Here is a 21,000-nt window from a genome sequence, read left to right as displayed (position 1 = left end):
TGATGGGTAACTTCTGAAAGGGTTCCAGTGGGTGGTTAAACCCTTCCCATAGCTAGTTAAGTATCAGTATTTCACAGGGTGCCATGTCCTGGTCTTATATCAGTATTTGGGTGGTGGTGGGAGGGGAAGTCTTAGTTTTTTTGGCATGAGCAACAGAAATTCCCATTCTGGGTTTTCCAAGACAAGCTTAATTTCATCTAACTTTATATTATTAATAGATCAGCTTACTGAGTGCTTAACTAAGGGTGATTGATTTCATGTGTACATATGAAAGAACGTTCCTATAAATCCATCCCAAGATCAGAATGTATCCTTTATTAGGCTATCGATCAGTTTTAGGCTGGGAAAGTGCCCTCGTGAAATTCAGGCTTACATCTCACTATACGCAGGGAGGAAAATTCTCCTGGAGGCACATCGAAGGTTCAGGATTCCCAGCCTGAGGAGCGTCCTTCCAGCATACATGCACTGGCAGTAGATTGGTCCATTAGAAACCTTAATGTCCCCAGGATCTCTCAGTGCATCGTACCTTGGCTGTACTGTATTTCTGGGATTCAAGAATGCCCATCAGGCCAAACCTTCTTGCAATATGTCTTTGTTGCCGAGTCATTCCCATTCATCACCTAAAGCATGTGCCATTTCCCCACCCCCTTTGCAGTCTAAGTCCTTGAGCGACAGTAAGAACCGCCACAAAAAGCCCAAGGATCCAAAGCCAAAGGTGAAGAAGCTCAAGTACCACCAATACATTCCCCCAGACCAGAAGGCGGAGAAGTCCCCGCCGCCCATGGACTCAGCCTACGCGCGGCTGCTTCAGCAGCAACAGCTGTTCCTGCAGCTCCAGATACTCAGCCGGCAGCAGCCTCATCTCCGCGGCAGCTACGCCCCCCACGCTCAGCTCCAGTAAGTCCGGCAGCCCTGGGGGACCTCACTGGGTGTGCTGCGCGGTGCTGTTTTGGAACCACGCACAGCTTTTCAGGAACATGAAGCCAGGAGGGAGCAAGTATGAGAAGAGGCCTCTTTGGGGAAAGGGAAAGATTGAATTGTTCAACAGAGAGAGAAACCATGAAGAATGCATGCTGGGGTGGTGAGTGATTCCCACACGGGTTCCGTTTCTAATGAGTTGGCTTGGCACTTGTGCTTTAGGAAGCAACAGAGCTGAGCCACTGAGTAGAGGCCTCAGAGATTAACTCTTGAGCCCCAGAGGTGTGACTTCTTGCCAGGTCACCTGTTGGATGTGGGTTTCACTTGTCTCTGCTCAGCTTCGGCTGTGCAGGCAATTAGGCTGAATGCCAAGTATAATCAAACTTCATGTGGGGTGCTCCTGCTTCTGAAGGATAGAATATCTGCTGAATCATAAATGGATATGCACTCTACCATTTGCCACAGTCTCCACCCCTCCCTCCTGTACCCAAAAGTTAGCTTGAGTGTCACTTGTCACTTGCCATCTAGATTGCACTGCCATGTTCCTCACCCTGACCCTTCTGCTGCTATTTTACTTGCCTGATCCTCATAGGCAATGAGATTGTGATCTGATCTAAGTGCAAGTTACCCCCTAACGGTTCTGGTCACCTAATTCCAACATATGGGGAGGGGTTTTCTACATTCCCAAGCAATTCTCAGACACCAGCTGGGGGTCCTACAATTCAACTCAATTCTGACACTATCCATCTGAAGATAGCATTAGATCCCACAGGTTGAGGGCTCGGTCCCACAAGTCTACCCCTCCATCCCCCTCTTCAGATACCAATTCCAGGTCTAGAAGTTGTCACCTGGGCTTCTGACTGACCAGCTATAGATAGGAGGTTCCCTTCACCTCCTCTTGGGTTCAATTAATTTGCAAGAGTGGCTAACAGAACTTGGAGAAACATTTTGCTTACCAGATTATCAGTTTATCATGAAAAGATGTAACTCAGGAACAGCCAGATGGAAAAGATGCACAGGGCAAGGTGTGGGGAAAGGTCACGGAGCTTCAAAGCCATGTCCCAGCAAGCCACTCTCCCCAGATCTCTATGTGTTCACCAACCAGAAGTTCTCTGAGCCCTGTCTTTTTCGGTTTTTATGGAGGCTTCATTGGGTGGGTGTGGCTGATTGACCACTGGGGACTGAATTCAACCTCCAGCCCCTCTCCCCTCCTTGGAGGTCAGGAGGTGGGACTGAAAGTTCCAACCTCTAATCACAGGGTTGGTTCCCCTGGCAACCAGCCCCCAGCCTTAGGTGGGGTCCGAAAGTGACCTCATTCACAAAAAAAGAGACACTTCAGTGGCTGTCTTAAGAAATTCCAAGTGTTTTAGGAGCTCTGTGCCAGAAACCGGGATGAAGACCAAATATACATTTCTTGTTATAAATCATAGTAGCCCACCCCCATATATATATCTGACCATGTTTTGAGTGCCTCTTCATTGTTTGTTTTGCAGGGAACCAAGTGAACAGATGGTCAGAAATCCAAACTCTTCTTCAACAGCACTGAGCAATACCTCTTTGTCTCCTGTCAAAAACAGCTTTTCTGGACAAACTGGTGTCTCTTCTCTCAAACCAGGCCCACTCCCATCAAACCTAGATGATCTGAAGGTATAGCATTTGGCATCATTTTTCTCTTTTTCTTCAAACAAATACATCAGCCATTTCACTAACTGAGTTAGTGGGATGGAGGGAGAGACAGGTGGGTGACAGACTCTAACTGCTGGGGTTGAATACGCCTGGATCGCAACACAGACTCCCAGCTTCATGGGCTATGTAATGTTGTTTCATTGTTTCTTAATTTTCCTGCATCTTCGATTCTTCCTTTGCATAAACAAGTTATGGTAAGACTCAAATGGAATCATACGCACATGATAGAGATCAGCACAGAGAGTAGCTGTGAGATTGGGGAGAGCTTCCAGAATGCTCTAAACCAGTGGTCGTTTCTCTGATGAACTGTAGCTCTGGAGGAAACGTGTTCCCAGCCCTGGGTGAATAAACCAGTGTGTCCGCAATCAGTCAAGGGAAAAAAGCTAGATTGGGAGAAACTCAATCATCTGGCTCCATCATCCCCTCTAGCCGCCACTCTTAGTCTCCCGTCCGGGGGCACACTCGCCTCCCCACCCCCGCCTTCCAGGAGGAAGTCCACGGGCAGATCCCCAGCAACTGACAGGCACCAGATCAATTATGCAGCAGAGGGGAGGAGAGAACAGCCTCTCTCTCCCCAGAGGCTGCTGGAAGAAACCCCTATTAATATGTACATGGACTCAGGCCAGGCGGGGGATTCTGGAAATACTGCAATTTGCCCCACACAAACTTTCACAAATCTCTGATAAAATCAGAAAAATAAGAACCACATAAAGGGATCTTTGTACATCTAGGTGTGATCAAGGTATCTAACTAATCTTTTCTCAAAGTATTGATTTCCTTCCAATGTTTCGAATGCTAAAAGATCCTTTCCATGAAGAAATGGTGACGGTACTGGATGGAAGTAGAATGTTTCTGGTAGGGTATTATGTCTCTTCACTAAATAAGGATATTATTAAATAAGATATTAGTCCTTATTTAACAAGATAAGCTGTTAGTAACACTATGTCAAGTATATAATCTAAAACAATGTGCTGTTCAGTGACATCCCCAAATCTGAGAACTTGTGCCCTGAATTGTAGCTGCAACTCTTTAAACACTATATGTATGCTAGCAATTTACTCCAGGCCACAGACCACATGAATCTCAGTTTGCCGAGAAGACATTGAGCTTTTGAGTTGAGCCTAGCTTGTTTCAGGGGCACCCTCAGGACTGGCACATGCATGCATCCAGTCTTTGTAAAAACGCTGAAGAAGACACATGCAGGGCCTTGGACTTCTCAGTGTGAGCGCACCCACTCTCTCCAGTGCCACCCTCCATGTTCAGTGACTGCACCTGTGCATCTGGTTTCCACCCACCTACTACAACCCCCTTCCCAAAGGACCTTATCGATTTTCTCCAAAACCTAAACTCCTTAAGCTTCCCCGTCGGCATCGTTGTGCCAGTCTCATGGCGTTTCCTCAGTTGCCCTTTCTCCCCTTCATTCCCATCTCAGTGCTCAGTCATTATCTTTGTGGGTAAAGGTAGGAAGAGGATTATTTCAAGTTAAAGGAAAGTCTATGACTGCCAAGCACCAACATGGTAGATAAAAATGTGTCTTGAGTCCTGATATCAAAGGTTTCTGTATTCCTTCCACTTGGAGTAAAAATGTTCAGAGTACATTGAGCTTGGTTCAATTTGGCATCCATAAACCCAGAAGAGCGTGCCAAGCTCAGGCTAATGCTCTTCAGAGCAGTGGGCCACCCACCCACTACTCCTCAGATCATGAATCCATAGAGAGAAAGGTAAGCTCTGTAACCCTGAAAACACACGAAGTGAAATAAGCCCAACACAATGGGACCAAAGCCGTGTGATTCCACTCATGTGAGCTACCTAGAGGTCAGATTCATAGAGACAGAGAGAAGGATGGTGGCTGCCGGGGCCTGGGGGAGGCAGGATCAGGGGTGAGTGTTTAATGGGGACAGAGGTTCAGTTTGAGCTGAAGTGTTCTGGAGATGGATGGCGGCGATACTGCCACAGCAATATGAATGTGCTGATGCCGCTGAAATGTGCAGCTAAAATGATTAAATGAAACATTTTATGTTATGTGTCTTTTACCACATATAACATAGAGTTTTTTTTTAAATGCTCTGCCTCTGGATGGGAGCCAGGGTGAAGTAAGACTGGAGATGCCTTGGCCCCAGAGAGAACATAGTCCAGATACGATGTGTGCCGTCTGTCAGTCCTGAAAAGTGCACGTGCTCAGAAACATTGGCTGGTTGTAGTTACAGTAATTAGCACGGGTTTTAGGAGATGGTGATGATAGTGGCTGTTACCATTTTTCTGCTATGAGCTCTCAGTCCTATATAGAGTGGCTTTAGGTTTCCATCTTGCAAAGTAAGTTTGAAATGGGAACATCAAAATCAGGATCTTAAAGAGGTTAAATGATGCAAGTTAACCAGTTTCTAAGTGGTTTCTACTTAAGAGGCTGATTTCAAAGGCTTTGCTATTGTCATTTGAGATGAGAATGGAAAGGGTGGGACGATGGGAGAAATCTTAACACATGACCACTGAGTTTATGGGGAGAGGTCACCAGGGAAAGTTCCACCAGTGGTAGAAATTCGGAGAACAAAACTAGGAGCTGGTTTGGAGGGACGCTGGCAAGTTCATTCACTCTGGAAAGTCGAGTGTCAGGTACAAGTGGGACAACCGAGAGACAAAGTCCAGCCAGTTTCCATCAGTTAGAAATACACCAACCTAGTCCAGCTCCCCTGTGTTGTCAGGGACGGGGAACATAAATTTCACGTTTGCATAGTGGGGAGGGTTGAAACCGCAAGAGTGAATGATGTGGAGAGAAAGCAAAATGGAGAGAGTGGGAGGAAAGAAAGGAGGGGAGAGAGAAGAGTGGATGGAGGGAAGAGGGAAGGGAGGAGAGAAGGGGAACAAAAGAAGCAAATGATGGGACCGCATTTGGGAAAAGGAAGACATCTGAGGAATTAATGAAGGTGACCCTCAAAAAAAAGTAATCAGGAAAGGTAAGGTAATGAAGGGGGTTCTTCCAGAAATGCTCATGTGTTCCTACAGAGGTAAGAAGGAAAACGCACTGAGAGCTTGATTTCTCATGAAAATGTTATAAATGGTAACATCACAGCGTATGGATTTGTTTGCATCCCGGTTCTAACCAACCAGAGAGTGAGAGAGCCAGAGAGCGAGGGAGAGTGAGACTGTGATGGGGCCGGGGGCTGTCACAGGGAGTTTAAACCCTGGAAAAACATTTGACGTATACAAAGAAACAACTGTTGGGTTTTTTTTAGGTGTGATACTGGTCTTGTTTCTAAATTTATTTTAAAAGTACTTATCTTTTAGCGAAAGAAACCAAAATATTTACATGTTAAATTAATTACATTTGCTTTAACGTAATTCAGGGAATGAAGGGAAAGAAGTGGTTTGGGGTATAAATCAAACAAGATTGGGCATGAGTTGGTAATTGTTCAAGTAGGTTGATGGGTATATGGAGTTCATTACACTTTTTTATCTCCTTTCCTGTATGTTTGAAATTTTTCATAATAAATGGATTAAAACATTATCAATGATTAAAACACCAGTAAATTTAGAAGAGAAATATATACAAACCTTTGTCCCAAGCAAGCCCAGACAGCATAATATTCTGAAATTTAAGGTAAACTGAACTCAACAAGTATTCATTTTATTTTAGAATATGAGCTGCATTATTTAATAATGTAGTTTAAATTATTCAGTGCCAGAGCAGATTCTAAAAATAAATGTAGAACTCATTAATTTTAAGTAATTTAAAATTAAAACAATAATGAGTTGCCATTTTCTACTTTTCAAACCAGCAAATCTAAAAGAAAATGATAAAATAGTGCTAGCAAGGCAAGGGGAGAGAAAGTATATTTGCTGCTTATCATAATCCTTTTAAAATAAGTTTAAGCTGATTGCAAAGTAATATATGTTCATTATGGAAATAGGATGTATATAGAAAAGTAAAGAGTAAAAGACAGCTGATGCACAGATAGCGTTGAAGAATATATTTCCTTCTAGACTGAAAATGCATAGGGACATATTTTTAAATAATTATGTGAGCATAAATTCTGGCATGCTGTTTTATTTAACACATCATGAACATTTTTCATAACTTATAATATTCAATAACATTTTTTTGTAATGGCACATATTATTCCACCATCTAGGTAATGTTCCTCTATTGGGCATGTAACTTGCTTCCAAAGTTTTGCTATTAAAAATATAATTTGTACATACATTTATTAGGTTCTCTGATTATCTCCCCAGGCTAACTACATGGGAGTGGAAGTCCTGAACCAAAACATACTAATATTTTTTTAAGTTCTTGATACATATTGCCAAATTTCTGTCCTGAAATTGTATCCAGTCTGTTCCCAGGAACAGCGTGTTAACACAGCACACCCCACCCTTGAATGTGCCCACTGAATCATGTGGGGCTCTTGGTAAAATGCAGGTTCTGATTCAACAGGTGTGGGGAGGGGCCTGAGACTCTGCATTTCTATTACTCTCTCAGCTGCTGGTCCAAGGACCACACTCGGAATAGCAAGGTATTAAAGAGCTCTTTTTTTTTTTTAACATTTTTATTCATTTATTTTTGCTCTCCTTCACTAACAAAGTGTTGTTAATTTCTTTATTGGTTTGATGAACACAAAAATATTTACTTATTTCCATTTTTTAGATTACTAATGATGATACAAATCTATTATCAGCCATTTTTTTTAAGTTTTATTTTTGTTTGTGAAGAGTTGGATCATGTCCATCACCTGTTTTATATTGGGTGTGGGTCTTTTTCTTTTGGGTTGTTAAGCACACTTGACACATCGAGCTTACTAACACTTTATTTTTTGTCTTGCTATTATTTTTTTTCTGAGATTGCTATTTGCATTTGCATTTTCTTTTTGGTGTTTTGGACTGAGTTTGTGATTTTTGTTGTCAATAGTTTTATGATTACCTTCTTTGCTTTTCTGCTCAAAAGATCTTTCCCTACAGAATAGCAGAAAATATGATCCTCTGTATTCTTGTAGCTGTTTTTTGGAATCATTGACATTTAAGTGTTTAATATATTTCCTGTATTAATTACAAAAGTAAATACTTATGCAGAATACTTGGGAAACATAGATATGGAGAACTATTCTTAATACTTCAGCCTATCTTTTTTCGATCTTTTCAGCTGCAAGGATAGTTTTAAATAGTCATATATAGATACATACATTTATGTAAGTCTTAGAAAAACAGAATCAAGGAATTCAAACTTTTTTTCACTTAATAACATACCGTAAACAATTACTCCATATTTGATATCAGCCAATATCTATAGCATCAGTTTTAACGGATCTAAAGTATTCCATCATTTGTATGCACTATCATTTATTAGTTTCCATGTAAACCTGTAGTTTATAATTTATGAACATTATTAAAAAATACAGGGATGAAATAACTATGGGTAAATTAACATAATAAAAATAGTAAAGGCTTACAATGCACTAACCATTTCTGAGGCGCTATTCCAAGTGCCTTACAAATTTTAAGCCCTTTAATCCTCACGAAAAATGTACAAGGTAAGTCTGATTCTCTGTATCTTTCAGAAGAATAACTGAGGTGCAGATGAGCACTGAGCCCAGAAGAAGTCAGACCAGGGTTTGAACTGATGGTCTTACCTCTGCCCATACTATTCTCAACATGACTATTACCCAGCTAGTTGTTAAAGTTAAAGACACAATAGTTCATGTAGAATTGTGGTTCTCAAAAACTAGTCCCCAGACCAGCCACAGGAGCATCTCCCGGGAACTTGCTACAAATGCAGCTTCTCAGGCCCCACCCTAGAACCACTGCTCCAGCTGGGCTCCGCCGTCCATTTCTAATTCAACGATGACCTTTAAAAGGTGTGTGTATTACTACACTGGATTAACACAGCCGGTCCTGGGCAGGCCCAGGTTTGAGAACCACTGACAGAGGGAGTGTGGCAGGCAGAGCACACTCACCTAGGAAGCAGAAGACTGGCTTCTCCGTGTGCTTTGGGAGGACTGGCTGCAGGCTAAAGGCTAAACCCTGGGCGGAGGTCAGTGTTCTCACCTATAAAATGGGGACAAGGACCAGGATGGGGGATGAGAGCCGTAGACTAGGTGACCTCTGGTTCATTTAAGCTCTACGTTTCTATGATCCCCAGATCATGAAAACATGAGAATGACAAATTTTAAAAGAATCATTCAAATTGTGCAAAACTTGTCTGCATGGAGGAGAGGGGAGGAAATTGTCAACGAGTATTGAAAAGGGAAGTGGATATGGTAAAGTTCTGCTTGAGCTGTTCTAAAGCCAATGTAGTAATAAATACATCTTTTAAAGGATGTCATTGAACAGCCTGCTAACTACGCCCTACTTTCTTTAGGTCTCTGAATTAAGACAACAGCTTCGAATACGGGGTTTGCCGGTGTCCGGCACGAAGACGGCCCTTATGGACCGGCTGCGGCCCTTCCAGGACTGCCCGGGGAACCCTGTGTCCCACTTCAGCGATATAACTACTGTCACTTTCCCCGTCACACCCACCAGCACGCTGCCCAGTTACCAGGCCTCCCCTCCCACCAGTGGTCTGTCTAACGGCTTCTACCACTTGGGCAGCACCAGCTCCAGCCCCCCGATCTCGCCCACCTCGTCCGACCTGTCGGCGGCGGGGTCCCTGCCCGACACCTTCCATGACGCGTCGCCCTCCTTTGGCCTGCACCCATCCCCAGTGCACGTGTGCACCGACGAAAGCCTGCTGACTGCGGGCGCTCTGCCCGCCGAGCTGGACGGGCTGGACTCCGAGAAGGACAAGATGCTGGTGGAGAAGCAGAAGGTGATCAACGAGCTCACCTGGAAACTCCAGCAGGAGCAAAGGCAGGTGGAGGAGCTGAGGATGCAGCTGCAGAAGCAGAAAAGGAGCAACTGCTCTGAGAAGAAGCCGCTGCCCTTCTTGGCTGCCGCCATCAAGCAGGAAGACGCCATCTCCAGCTGCCCTTTTGCATCCCAGCCAGTACCTGTGAAAAGACAGAGCCACAGCTCCGAGGGCCAGCCGCCGGCTTGTGAAGCGGCTCACCTCCTGCCTCTTGGGAATACTCACTGCGGGGAGTCCTCAGGTCAGACCAACGTACTTTCTTCCACATTCCTCAGCCCGCAGTGCTCTCCCCAGCATTCGCCTCTGGGGGCTGTGAAAAGCCCGCAGCATATCAGTTTGCCCCCATCGCCGAACAACCATTACTTCCTCCCCTCATCATCAGGCGCTCCAGGAGAAGGGCACAGGGTCTCCTCACCTGTAAGCAGCCAGGTGTGTACTGCACAGGTAAGCACTCCTTGTCCCACGCCCAGCACACCCCTCCTTCTGCAAGTGGGATGAGGATTTGTGACTGCTAAAGAGCAGACGTTGGAACCTTTAATGGGAAGGGTTTATCAAAGGCCCAACAGCAACTCCCAGACTCCAGATCTGCAAGCCTCTGCAGGAGATCAGACTTGCTTCTCTGAGACTGGGGTTGGCAAACATGTTCTGGAAAGGGCTAGATAATGAATATTCTGGCTTTGCAGGCCATATGGTATCTCTCACAACTACTCAACTCCACAAACTCAGACACAGACAACTTGTAAATGAACGCACATGGCCGTGTTTCAATAAAGCTTTATTGGTACAAACAGGCAATGGGCCCGATTGCCAACCCGTTTTCAGGACTGTTTGGCATAAAGCCTTAGCATAGGCCAAAGCAGTTCATCAAGAAAGCCAAAGGGGGAGTTACCAGACCCTACTGTTCTCTTGGTGTAATGGTCTCAATGGTGCAAATGTTTAATGAGAACCTACTGTGTGCTAGGCCCTGCTCTAGCCTCTGGGGATTATTACTGAACTAGCCAACTCAAAATCCCTATTCTTGTGGGAAGACAGACATTAAGTAAACAGGTAAAATACATAATGTCTTAGAAGATGGTACAACTTATGGAGAAAAGGATGGCTTAGTGGAACACCTGCTTAAACACTAGACCAAGGAAGTTGGTCACCAGAGACTCTCCTTTGTCCACAAAGCTCTGAGGAATCATTAGGAAAGTCTCTTTGAGTCTATCTGAAAAAGGAAATTAATTCCCAAAAGCTTCTGGAATCTGTATTATGTGAAAGGGAATAGGAAGAAAAGTCATATTAATTGGACACCTGCCATGTGGCAAGTATAAAGAGGCATGTGTCTGAATAATCATGTCATCACAATGGCCTTATGACCTTCAATTCATTAATCTTTATTTGCCACTGAGGAAAATGGGGCTCCAAGAGGTTAAAGCAGTTGCCTGGTATCACAGGAACCCAAGACTGTCTGATTCTAAAGCACACAGCTTTGCTCACTGGATATGCAGTACCTGGGAGTATGGGGTGTGGTCAGAGGTAATGAGAGTAACAGTTACAAACCTACCAAAGCAACATTCACCAAGTGATGCCCGCTCCTGAGTGGGCTCTCTGGGAGGAGGTGGCACTGATCGTTATCATCGTTGACAACACATATTGAACACATAGAGTCATAAAGAACAAAGGTAAAAATAGCCCTTGGAGCATAGCACTGGACCATAATACATTCATTTCTCATGATAATGCTACACTCAAGAAGATGTAAGCCTTGTACAGTGATATTTGAAGACAGCAATGATGACATGATAAAAAGATGAGATAAAGGGCAATATAGAATAACTAACAGTCTGTGCTTATGGCATTAAATGCTACACAAAGCTCTGGGGAAGGGATGGGAGGATATGGATCATGGAGGGCTAGATAAGTGCCGGAAGGCTTTCCAAAGGCATTGGACAAAGTTTGGATTTAAACAAGGAGGGTCAGGAAAGGGCATTCCATGTGAAAAAAGATAGGGAGGTAGAATGTAGAGGGCCTGCTGAGGGAAGTTCGTGGGGGCCTTGAAAGAACACAAGCTTGTAGAAGGAAACAGTACTTGACTGTGGAAGGTCTTGAACATCTGTCCTGGTTAGAAGTGGAGACCCTGTGCTGTGGCCATGTGGAAGCCATGCAAGGGTTTGAGCAGCAGTTGATATGCACAAAGCTAGATCTGAGACTTTGGTAATGGAACTCAGGGAGGTCTGAAAAGACAAGCCAGCATTTTCAGCAAAGGCTGTTCTCACGTATGCTGCCGGTGGCCATTCAATGTGTCACATCTTCCTTCCTACAGAACTCAGGGGCACACGAGGGCCATCCTCCAAGCTTCTCTCCCCAGCCTTCCAGCCTCCACCCACCTTTCTCTGGAGCCCAGGCAGACAGCAGTCATGGTGCTGGGGGCAACCCTTGCCCCAAAAGCCCAGGTGTGCAGCAAAAGGTAGGCGCCTGGGAAAAGGTTTAAACTTGGGTTGACTTTGCCTCTTCTTTCATCTGTGGCCCATGTCCTCCAAATGGTGAGCTTAGAAGGCAGAAATAAATGGTATTTTAGAAAGAAACAAGTCCACTCAAAAAGGACTGAAATAGATGTACAGAAACAATTAGGGCATTCCAAGGAGTCATCTCCTGGGATCATGCCAGATATCATCATGACCAAAACAACAGGCAAACAAATCAGTTTCAGTGGAGTTGAATATTGGAATAGGCGCATGTGGAAAAATAATGCTGGAGAAAGAGGGAAGTACATGGATCGGTGGAAAGGTCCGGAGAGGTGCAGAGAGCTGGGGTCCCAGGGCAAGATCTCTGGATAAAGGAAGAGCTGATACACTGCCACAGGTGGAAGAGCAGAGGATATGAACAAGCCAGGATATAGGAGTCCCTGGGACTAATGACACGTGATGAAAAGGAGACAACCATAAGATGGCTGGGATACAAAAGTGCCACCTGGTGCCAGCCAGGGCAGGGTGTCCTTTGGGGACAGAGACCCTGACATGGCCCAGGTGCTGCGCAGAAGACACTCACAGTGCGCAGGAATGAATCACATGAGCGCCTCCAGTTCCGCAAGCACACCACTCAGGAATGAAGTGGCCTGAGGTGTGTGTCACTCTGAAAAGTCCTGGCTTGATGGGCTTCTTTGGATTCTTTGACTTTATTTCCTTCTCTCATCTTGCTTTCTCCTCACAGAGGGGTGCACCTAGGTGGGGGAAATGAATCTGGGAGCTTCTCATCCTAAGCTGCCTCCAGCAATAAGTACATCGTGCTATGCACTATTGTTAATACATAGCTTAGCTCTCGTAGGTTTTTTCCCCTTACACCGATTTTTCCAAAATTTAGCCTGTCATCTCTAAAACAGAAGTAGGACTATTTCTGCCCCCTGAATTGATTGTCTTTCTCTGCACTTTACTCACACAGATGGCTGGTCTACATGCTTCTGAAAAGGCAGGGCCCAAGTTTTCAATGCCATCCCCCACGTTTTCTAAGTCAACGTCGGCAGTTTCAGAGATAACACAGCCTCCATCCTACGAGGATGCAGTAAAGCAGGTACCCGCATGATTTGTTCTTTGTAGAATAGACTGATTAAGTGCACAGCGGTTTACATTATTCGGCTTCAGGCAGTTTGTAGGATCTGATATTGAGTGCATCTGGTGTCCCCCCCCCACCCAACCCGAATGGGCAAAGCGTCTAGATGCTAATTGTAGAAAGGTGTTGCATGTGTAAAGAAGCTGTGCGAGGCAGGGAGAGAAGAGACTGGGCTGCACACCCAGATGCCTGCATTAAGTTCCGGCTCTGCCACCAGCCAGGTACTACTGCCACAAAGACTGGGCGAGTGCTCGACTTCTCTTACATGAAATAGGGCCAATAACTGCTTTGTAATGATTCTAGATAATGTAGCACTTCCCTCATTGTCCGAGCATAGGATCAGGACTCAAATATATGAGAGCAGTTGTCAGGGTAATGCTTTCTAAAGTTCTTCCTAGCTTCGAAATCAATGATCCTGGCAAAATATTGATGGTTGTTGAAGCTGGGTACTAATGGAGACTCCCTGTGTACTCTCATTTATGTTTGGAAATGTTCCAAGTAAGAAGTAAAAAAAAAAAGAAAAGCAATCAAAGAGCTTATGTCTCATATGGTCTGGACTTGGATAAAGTATCAGATGGTCCTTCCTATGTGCTCAACCCAAAAGGAATCTACCTAGTTGCTGCACACTGGTATCCCACAGAGCAAAGTCAGCCTGCACTTAGGTTTTATTGGCTTAAAGAGTATTTTAAAGATGAGATTGAATGTGAAAAGTGAGCTTTCTTATTTCTGAAAAATCAGAAGGTCTGGTCACCGTAGAGCCACATTTCTGCCAGACAACAATTGCCTAAAACAAAGTACCCACTGTGTGCTTAAGCCACAGCATATGCTATACACTCCAGCCCTTTCTTTTGCTCTGTCTTTGGCTCATTTGCATTACCTGCCAGATCCTCTAGGCATTTAATGCCTTCTAGACAGGCAAAATGAGCAGTGCTCCCATCCCTACTGGTTACTGATGCCTGGGTTTACTGGAATTGGGCTCTCAGAGGAGTGAGGTGGATGCCACTATTCTCCCCATGTCCTTCCCATGGTATCTGTAAAACATCAACTGATCCTTCACGGTTTCAAAAGGAAGGAAAAAAGCTAAGTAAAGTGGACTCCTATAAACAAGAGCCTACTGGGCAACTCAGATGAGCTCCGTGGAGGGGTGTGTACCCTCCAAGGAGCAACGTATTCCACAGGCTATTGCAGTGAGGAACCCGAGAAGGATGAGTGTGTTCTTGGTCACATGCACAGCTCCCAGGCAGGAGGCAGGTCCAAGGCAGGCCGCACTATCCATGCATTAAGGTGAACTGCTCCTGGGAGGGAACCCTGTCAAATGACTCAGCTGTGTCTGAAGGACTCTGTGCAGAGGAACAGTCTGCCTTCTTCCCTTCTCTTGTCACAGTACATTGTTTCAGTCAGTAGTTTTCCAGTCTAAAATTAATACTGAGCTTTAATCATAGATTAACCTCTAGCCAGTTACACCCATGTTCATAGCAGCATTATTAACAAAAGCCAAAAGATGGAAGCAACCCAAGTGTCTATTGATAGATGATACACAAAACATGGTATATACATGCAATGAATATTATTCAGCCTTAAAAAAGAAGTAAGTTCTGACATGTTACAACATGCATGAACCTTGAACACTTTAAGCCAGTCACAAATAAGCTGGTCATGAAAGGATATTGTGTGATTCTACTTATATGAGGTACCAAGAGTGATCCAATTCAAAGAGACAGAGCACAGAATGGTAGTTGTCAGGGCCTGGAGGGAGGAAAATGTGCAATTAGAGTGTAATGGGCATGGAGTTTCAGTTTTGTGAGATGAAAATGTTCTCGAGATGGATGGTGGTGATGTTTGCACAACAATGTGAATGTACTTAATGCCAATGAACCAAACACTTAAAATGGTTAAGATGGTAACTTTGATGTTGAGTGTATTTTGCTACAATTAAAAACAAAAACAAACCCTAATCAAACCTCATACAGAAACTTGTGGTGCTGCTTCTAATGATCTCCAACAGGAGAGGCCGCCACCTTGTAATGTCTCTGTTCTTCTTTGGTTAATTTGCACTAGCAAATGACCCGGAGTCAGCAGATGGATGAACTTCTGGATGTCCTCATTGAAAGCGGAGGTAAGACGGCCTTTGCTTTGCCCACCCTTGGCTCCGGCACGGACTCTGGGGGTGAACTCTTAGTACCAATGTCAGATGCTCACTGTAACTTAGATCAAAATGCTGTCTAAGGTAGAGTCTCACTTTGTCTGAGCTTCCTGTCTTCTGGTGTTTGGAGCAGGCACAAGAAGGCATAGTGGATGACTCCTCCCTGCCTGAGTTCCCTTGTCCTAGGAACATTTTCTACCACTCATTTCAACAGTTTTCATCTTTTGATTCAGTTCCTGATTTCCGTAAAATGTTTTTCCTTGCTACACCACGTTTCTCTATGGTTCTAACCCCAATGTCCCTATCTTCTTAATTGTAAGAACGATAAAGAATATAAGGAAATTTTGCACTACTTACTCAAAATGAAACTCAGTAATCTCCCCCGGATGGTCCATTCATGTTGAATGTCATTCAAGCTAGCAATAAAAATTGATCAACATATTCTTTTTGCCTCCTTTTAAGTCATTCATTAATTTTTTAAAAATCACATAATCCACACCTAGCATTTGAAACCACACAAACAAATAAGATCATGTAGGGAGAACATGTAGATAGAAAGAAAAGACTCAGGTCTGAGCCCTTAAGTAACATTTAACATTTCAGAGAAGTGGCCAGGAATCCTACTCAGCTCAGTGCTGCACCAAAGTGGCCACCTTTATGGAGTTAGGCATGTGGTAAGGGAGATGGGTACCAAGCAAGTGGATAGGGCAGAAGGAAAACATGGGCACTGGTGTATGTACCTTTGTAAGTCTTGTAATGGGAAGATGAGAGGGTTAATATTTGACACCCTTGTGTTTGTAATGAAGTATATGAAAAGGTCAGCAGAGACTGAAGGCACAGGAAGGGATCCCGGAGATTCGAGGAAAGAGCAGTAATGAATCAGTCATGAGTGAATGTAGTTTTCTGGAGGAATAGTAGGATTGTTAGGTGTACTAAGTGCCAATTACAGGCTTGACATCATGAATTTAAAGTGAAACAGCTGCATTGTGTAATTTTTCTGTCAGTCCAGAGCAGGCTCAGAGAAAACAGGTGAGAGGATTCATCCAGGGGTAGGGTTTTGCCAAGTGCATCTGGTGTAAATAGAAAATAGCAAAGGGATTGAGAATGTTTATAAAAGTAATTATAATGGTGGATCAGCGAATATAGATTGGACAAGAAGAGATGTGCAAACTGGAAGGGGCTGAAGGAGGGCGATAAAATGTTTGGGTCAACAGATTGAGTGACTCCAAGAGACTGAGAAATTGTGGGGTGCTTAGTAAATGAGCTAGAGGAATGGGACAGGATGGACGAAGAGTGGGAAATTTTTCTTGCATTGAGCTTTCAGAGGGATGTGGTGATGGGGGATGACAAGTCCAGGGTGTGTCTGACAGCGTGGTGATGGAGCAGCCACTGGGAGGGGTGGGGTGTCAAGGGACCGAGAGGCCAGTGGGGCAATGGGTCTCTTCTCAGGATGCTGAAATCACAGAGATGACAAGAGTTGAAGTGGGAAAAAGCCGTGGACTGGGGAATACTTCCCACTGATGGGGCCAGCACAACAGCCCAAATCACTAAGCAGTTCAAGGAGCAGAAATGGCAGTTGGAAAGTGCCACAGGGTGGCACCTGGTGACTTACTTCTGGCTCTGAAGTAAATGGACTCCTGCTGAGTGTGTAAGGGAGGGTTCAGTGTCCCAGGGGGACAGCCATGTGTCACTAAAAGAGCAAGTAGGAATCTGCTGTGAGACAGATCATCAGAGTGGAATTTCCAGAAAGGGTTTGGTGGGCAGGGAAAACTGAGGACAGATGGAGAGGGGGATGAGCAGTGATCAGAGAAGCCTAGTGGCTCCCTGGTCTGTGCTCGCGTCCTGAAGCGATCAACAATCCCTGTTGTGTCTTACCAACAGAAATGCCGGCTGATGCCAAAGACGGTCATTCATGCCTTCAGAAAGTCCCGAAGATGCCCGGGTCTTCCGGAAGCCCTACGGCCGCCCTCACCCCGCCCTCGGCTGCTTTCGAACAAGCCTCTCCGGGAGGCCAGCTGCCCTTCCATCACTACAACCCCGACGGCGACGAGCACCTGGAGGTCTTACTGAATTCCCAGAGCCCCCTAGGAAAGGTGAGCGATGCTGCCCTCCTAAAAATCGGGAGTGAGGAACCTGCTTTCGAGGGGATGATGGATGGATTTTCTGGGAAGGCCGCCGAAGACCTCTTCACCGCGCATGAGATCCTGCCGGGCCCACTGTCCCCGATGCAGACGCACTTTCCACCCTCCTCTGTGGACAGCAGTGGGCTGCAGTTAAGCTTCACAGAATCCCCCTGGGAAACCATGGAGTGGCTGGACCTCACTCCACCGAGCTCCACACCAAGCTTCGGCTCCCTCGCCGCCAGCAGCAACAGCATTTTTAACATCGACTTCCTGGACGTCACGGATCTCAATTTGAATTCCCCCATGGACCTTCACCTACAGCAGTGGTAGAGGTAGTCGCCCTGATGCAAGGACCTCCATGGGGGAAAGCACATGCCCCAAACACTTCCATTCGAAAAAAGGAAAAGGAGGAGAGAATTCAAAAGCGATGGAGAGTTCTAGACCATCAAGAACAAATAGGTGTCTTTGTATATATAAAATGTAATATTTACCAACATTCAGTGACTGTTAATGATTTCAGCAGTGCACTCAAAAATGTGCTTTCTCAGATCAAGAATGCCAAAAAATAGTCATAATTCTTTCACTGCCTTTTCAAACACTGGTATTTTTCCTAGCCCATAATTTTTTTCAGGCACTGTTGAGGCATAATCTCACAGTGTAACCTTTTCTTGTGAATTTATTGGACATACTGTGGAAAGAAAATGCAGGCTCTTTTGGGAGTCCAGGGAAGTCAGTCCATCAGAGGTATGGGAAGGCACACTCCTCGTCGAGGCTGCTCCGTAGCTCTCTGTTCGTGCTATTTGGAAAGCAAAATCCATTCCCAGGGAAGTGAAACCAGCTCAGTGTCACTTGGCCTCCAAGGTCCCCCCCCCCCCCCCCCCCAGTGGTTCCCAGGACTCTGCCGTGGTCACTGAGAACAATTGACCTACATTTGGTCCAAAGAACCCCACCCACAATTTCCCTCCTTCTCCATCAGTAGTTGAATCACTCCTGCTGTCTCTCTGGTGATAAGCATTGTGAAACAGGAGAGAACCTTAAAGCAAACAAAAACAAACACCCCTCCTGCCATTGTTCTCTAATACAACCCTTTAGTTTCAAAGAGTAGAGATGATCAGGTAAGCAGATCAGAAGGCTCTCTCTACCCTCAGGAAGCCATGCCAGGGAGAATCAGAACCAGAGAACATCTTTCACTTATCGTGGGAATAAATACCATGGGTTACTGTAACAGGATTTTTATTTATGGTGGTCCAACTTCTCTTTTTGTTATCTTATTTGGGTGGGGGTGGGAGGATCCTCCGGTTTATCTTTCCCCTACTCTACTTTTCTTTCAAGATACCAATCCTTTCTCCTCCTCTTTTTTTTCTTTTTCTCCTCCTCTTTTGAAGACCTTTCTTTTTCTGCCCCAACACTGGGAGAAGAGGACTTCTCAAATCTAACAAGCTGCCATACTCCTAATAAAGCCATACTTTAAAAAGCTAAAAATCCAGGTTCTCCTGGAGAACTCATTCTCCATATGTATAATTTGCTGCAAAAGGAAGTCTTAAGAATGTCTTTAGGAAAAAAATGGTGACTTGGCCATCAGACACAAAGCTCATTCCACCCCCATGTGATCCATGATAACCATGGCTTTGGGTTGTTCTGGAGAAATTGGAAATCATGCTATTGTAAAGGTAAACATGAATTATATTCACAAAGAGTATTTTAGGTCTGGGTTTCTGAAAGAAAATACAACCACCCATTGGAACGATGGAAGAAAAAGATGATGGGCTCATGTGCATTCCTCATTAGCTTTGTGCTTTTGCTGGGAGTTGAAAAACTAAAATGCAGGACAGTCTCTTGAAGCCTCTCATGGCTCCCATTTACTGTTTTATAGTGTTGCATGCTGTGGAAAGTAGCTACTGCTATTTGTTTTTTTTTTTTAATTTAAATCACTAAGGCACTGTTTTCTTTGTTTGTAAAAAATGTTCACTGTGCACTTATGGAGAAGATAACCAAAAATATTGTGATTTTAGAAGTTCTCTTTTGGATAAACCAGAGATTTAGAAGTCATTCCATTGTTAACTTGTAAACATGTGTGAACACAGAGTGTTTTGGGTGACTGCTACTCTGAAAGCTGTCAGATCTTACTGGGGAGGTGGGAACAGAATACATACACACAGAATACACGCACACACACATACATGCATATGTGTACAGATATATACACATGTATGTGTGTATGCAGATATGTGTGTATATACATGCTTATGTATATATACATACACATATGTGTATGTGTGTGTATCTTGAAAAGCAGTGTTCAGAGTTCTATACCAAAAGCCTTTCAATTTGCTGTGAAATGATACTTGGCCTTTCTCACTACAAGTTCCTGATTAATCAACCAGACTACACATTGCCTCTCTGTGTGTGACTAATGGCTCCAGCCCAATGACTCACAGACACTTGCTTACCGTGAAAAGCTCATCTTGACAATGAATGTGGATGGGAGAAGACGGAACAGCTACAGCATCAATAGCTGGAAAAGGAAATAGAGTCTCCCGTAGAAGAGTGTAAAAAGAACATGAAAATCGCTTTACATTCCTCAATCAGCATTGTGTTTTAAAAGAGCCACGTGGTAAATTTTTCATTTTCCTTTCATGTCAGTCATCAGAACCAAAAACCTAGAGGGGAAAATCACCAATCTTTTCTTTGAAGGTGAAGCTATGGGGGAGAAAACCTTAGTAACACATTCCTCACATTTGCTGTTCCTCAGCTGTGGAAGTTTAATTTGGATCTCGACAAAGCTGGCTGGTCAGTGCATTTTTTATGTGCCACGTTGTACAATTTGTATGTCATTTTTCCCCTCCTTAACTTCCTTTGGAAAACAAACTCACAGTGTTCCTACTCTGAGCCTCTGGTCTGAATGTTAATTATTGTTCCCTTTGGGTAGACTTGGTTAGGAGGCCTCTGTACATTGTAAGGCTGTGTATTTTCACTGGGATATTTTTAGGCTATTACCAGGCACTGGTATACATGCCTCATAGCTGACAAGGTGTATTTGCTATTGCAAACCAACACACCACAGAGCAGACTCCCAGATTATTGGTCTTGACCTCCCCTCACAGTTTCCATTCTATTCACTCTGTCTCTTCATAGGTCCGATATGGGATTTGCAGGATAAAATGGGATAATTGATGAAGTTGGCTACTCCTGGTGGGTCAAATAATCCATGTCAACTCATCTGTCTCCTACTAGGTACTTTTATTTTAAGTTCTTTTAGTTGTATCCTCTTTTCCAGGGATAAATTGGGCATGACTAAGAGGTGTACAGAGGCTTATGAACATGTCCACATTTGAGTTCCTTAATGCTCTTAGAGCTGAAAATAACCACGTGGAGTTTTCTGAAGGCTCCTGGAACCCCCGTGGTGCAGCAGACTTGCAGATGTTTGCAGCCATCCCCAGTGCTGCTGCAGTTTCATGGGGTCAGACTTACCCAACAGGGTCAGAAAATCCATGTGTGCAAAGGCTTCCGTTAATCCAGGGCTCACTGTGCGCCCTGCTTCTAGCAATGTTAATGCGATGACACACATTCTATTATAAAGGGAAGAGAAGGAGGACTGAAAGAAAGAGAGAAAGAGAAAGAGAGAAAGGAAGAAAAGAAAAGAAAGGAAAGAAGGAAAGAGGGAAAGAAAAAGGAAAGAAAGAAAAGGAAGGAAGGAAGGGAGGGAGGGA

At 44.4% G+C, this 21,000-nt stretch overlaps 1 protein-coding gene across 6 annotated transcripts in view; it reads left to right on the top strand.

Moving 5' to 3' along the window:
• MYOCD (myocardin) overlaps nucleotides 1-21,000 on the top strand; it is an 86,178-nt gene extending 65,178 nt beyond the window's left edge. For 5 of the 6 annotated variants that reach the window (XM_037001413.2, XM_037001415.2, XM_037001410.2 and 2 more), the window contains 7 exons: nucleotides 656-897; nucleotides 2,412-2,565; nucleotides 8,951-9,880; nucleotides 11,742-11,885; nucleotides 12,857-12,985; nucleotides 15,083-15,140; nucleotides 17,049-21,000. In XM_037001413.2, coding sequence (XP_036857308.1) covers nucleotides 656-897; nucleotides 2,412-2,565; nucleotides 8,951-9,880; nucleotides 11,742-11,885; nucleotides 12,857-12,985; nucleotides 15,083-15,140; nucleotides 17,049-17,620 — 2,229 coding nt within the window. In that variant the 3' untranslated portion in view covers nucleotides 17,621-21,000. The remainder of the gene's footprint in view (nucleotides 1-655; nucleotides 898-2,411; nucleotides 2,566-8,950; nucleotides 9,881-11,741; nucleotides 11,886-12,856; nucleotides 12,986-15,082; nucleotides 15,141-17,048) is intronic. The other variant, XM_037001411.2, reaches the window with a different exon arrangement.

The sequence above is a fragment of the Manis javanica genome, chromosome 4 (assembly GCF_040802235.1).
Source record: "Manis javanica isolate MJ-LG chromosome 4, MJ_LKY, whole genome shotgun sequence".
Taxonomy (NCBI): domain Eukaryota; kingdom Metazoa; phylum Chordata; class Mammalia; order Pholidota; family Manidae; genus Manis; species Manis javanica.
The sequence above is the reverse complement of the archived record's forward strand: the minus strand, read 5'-3'. Positions and strand labels throughout refer to the sequence as shown.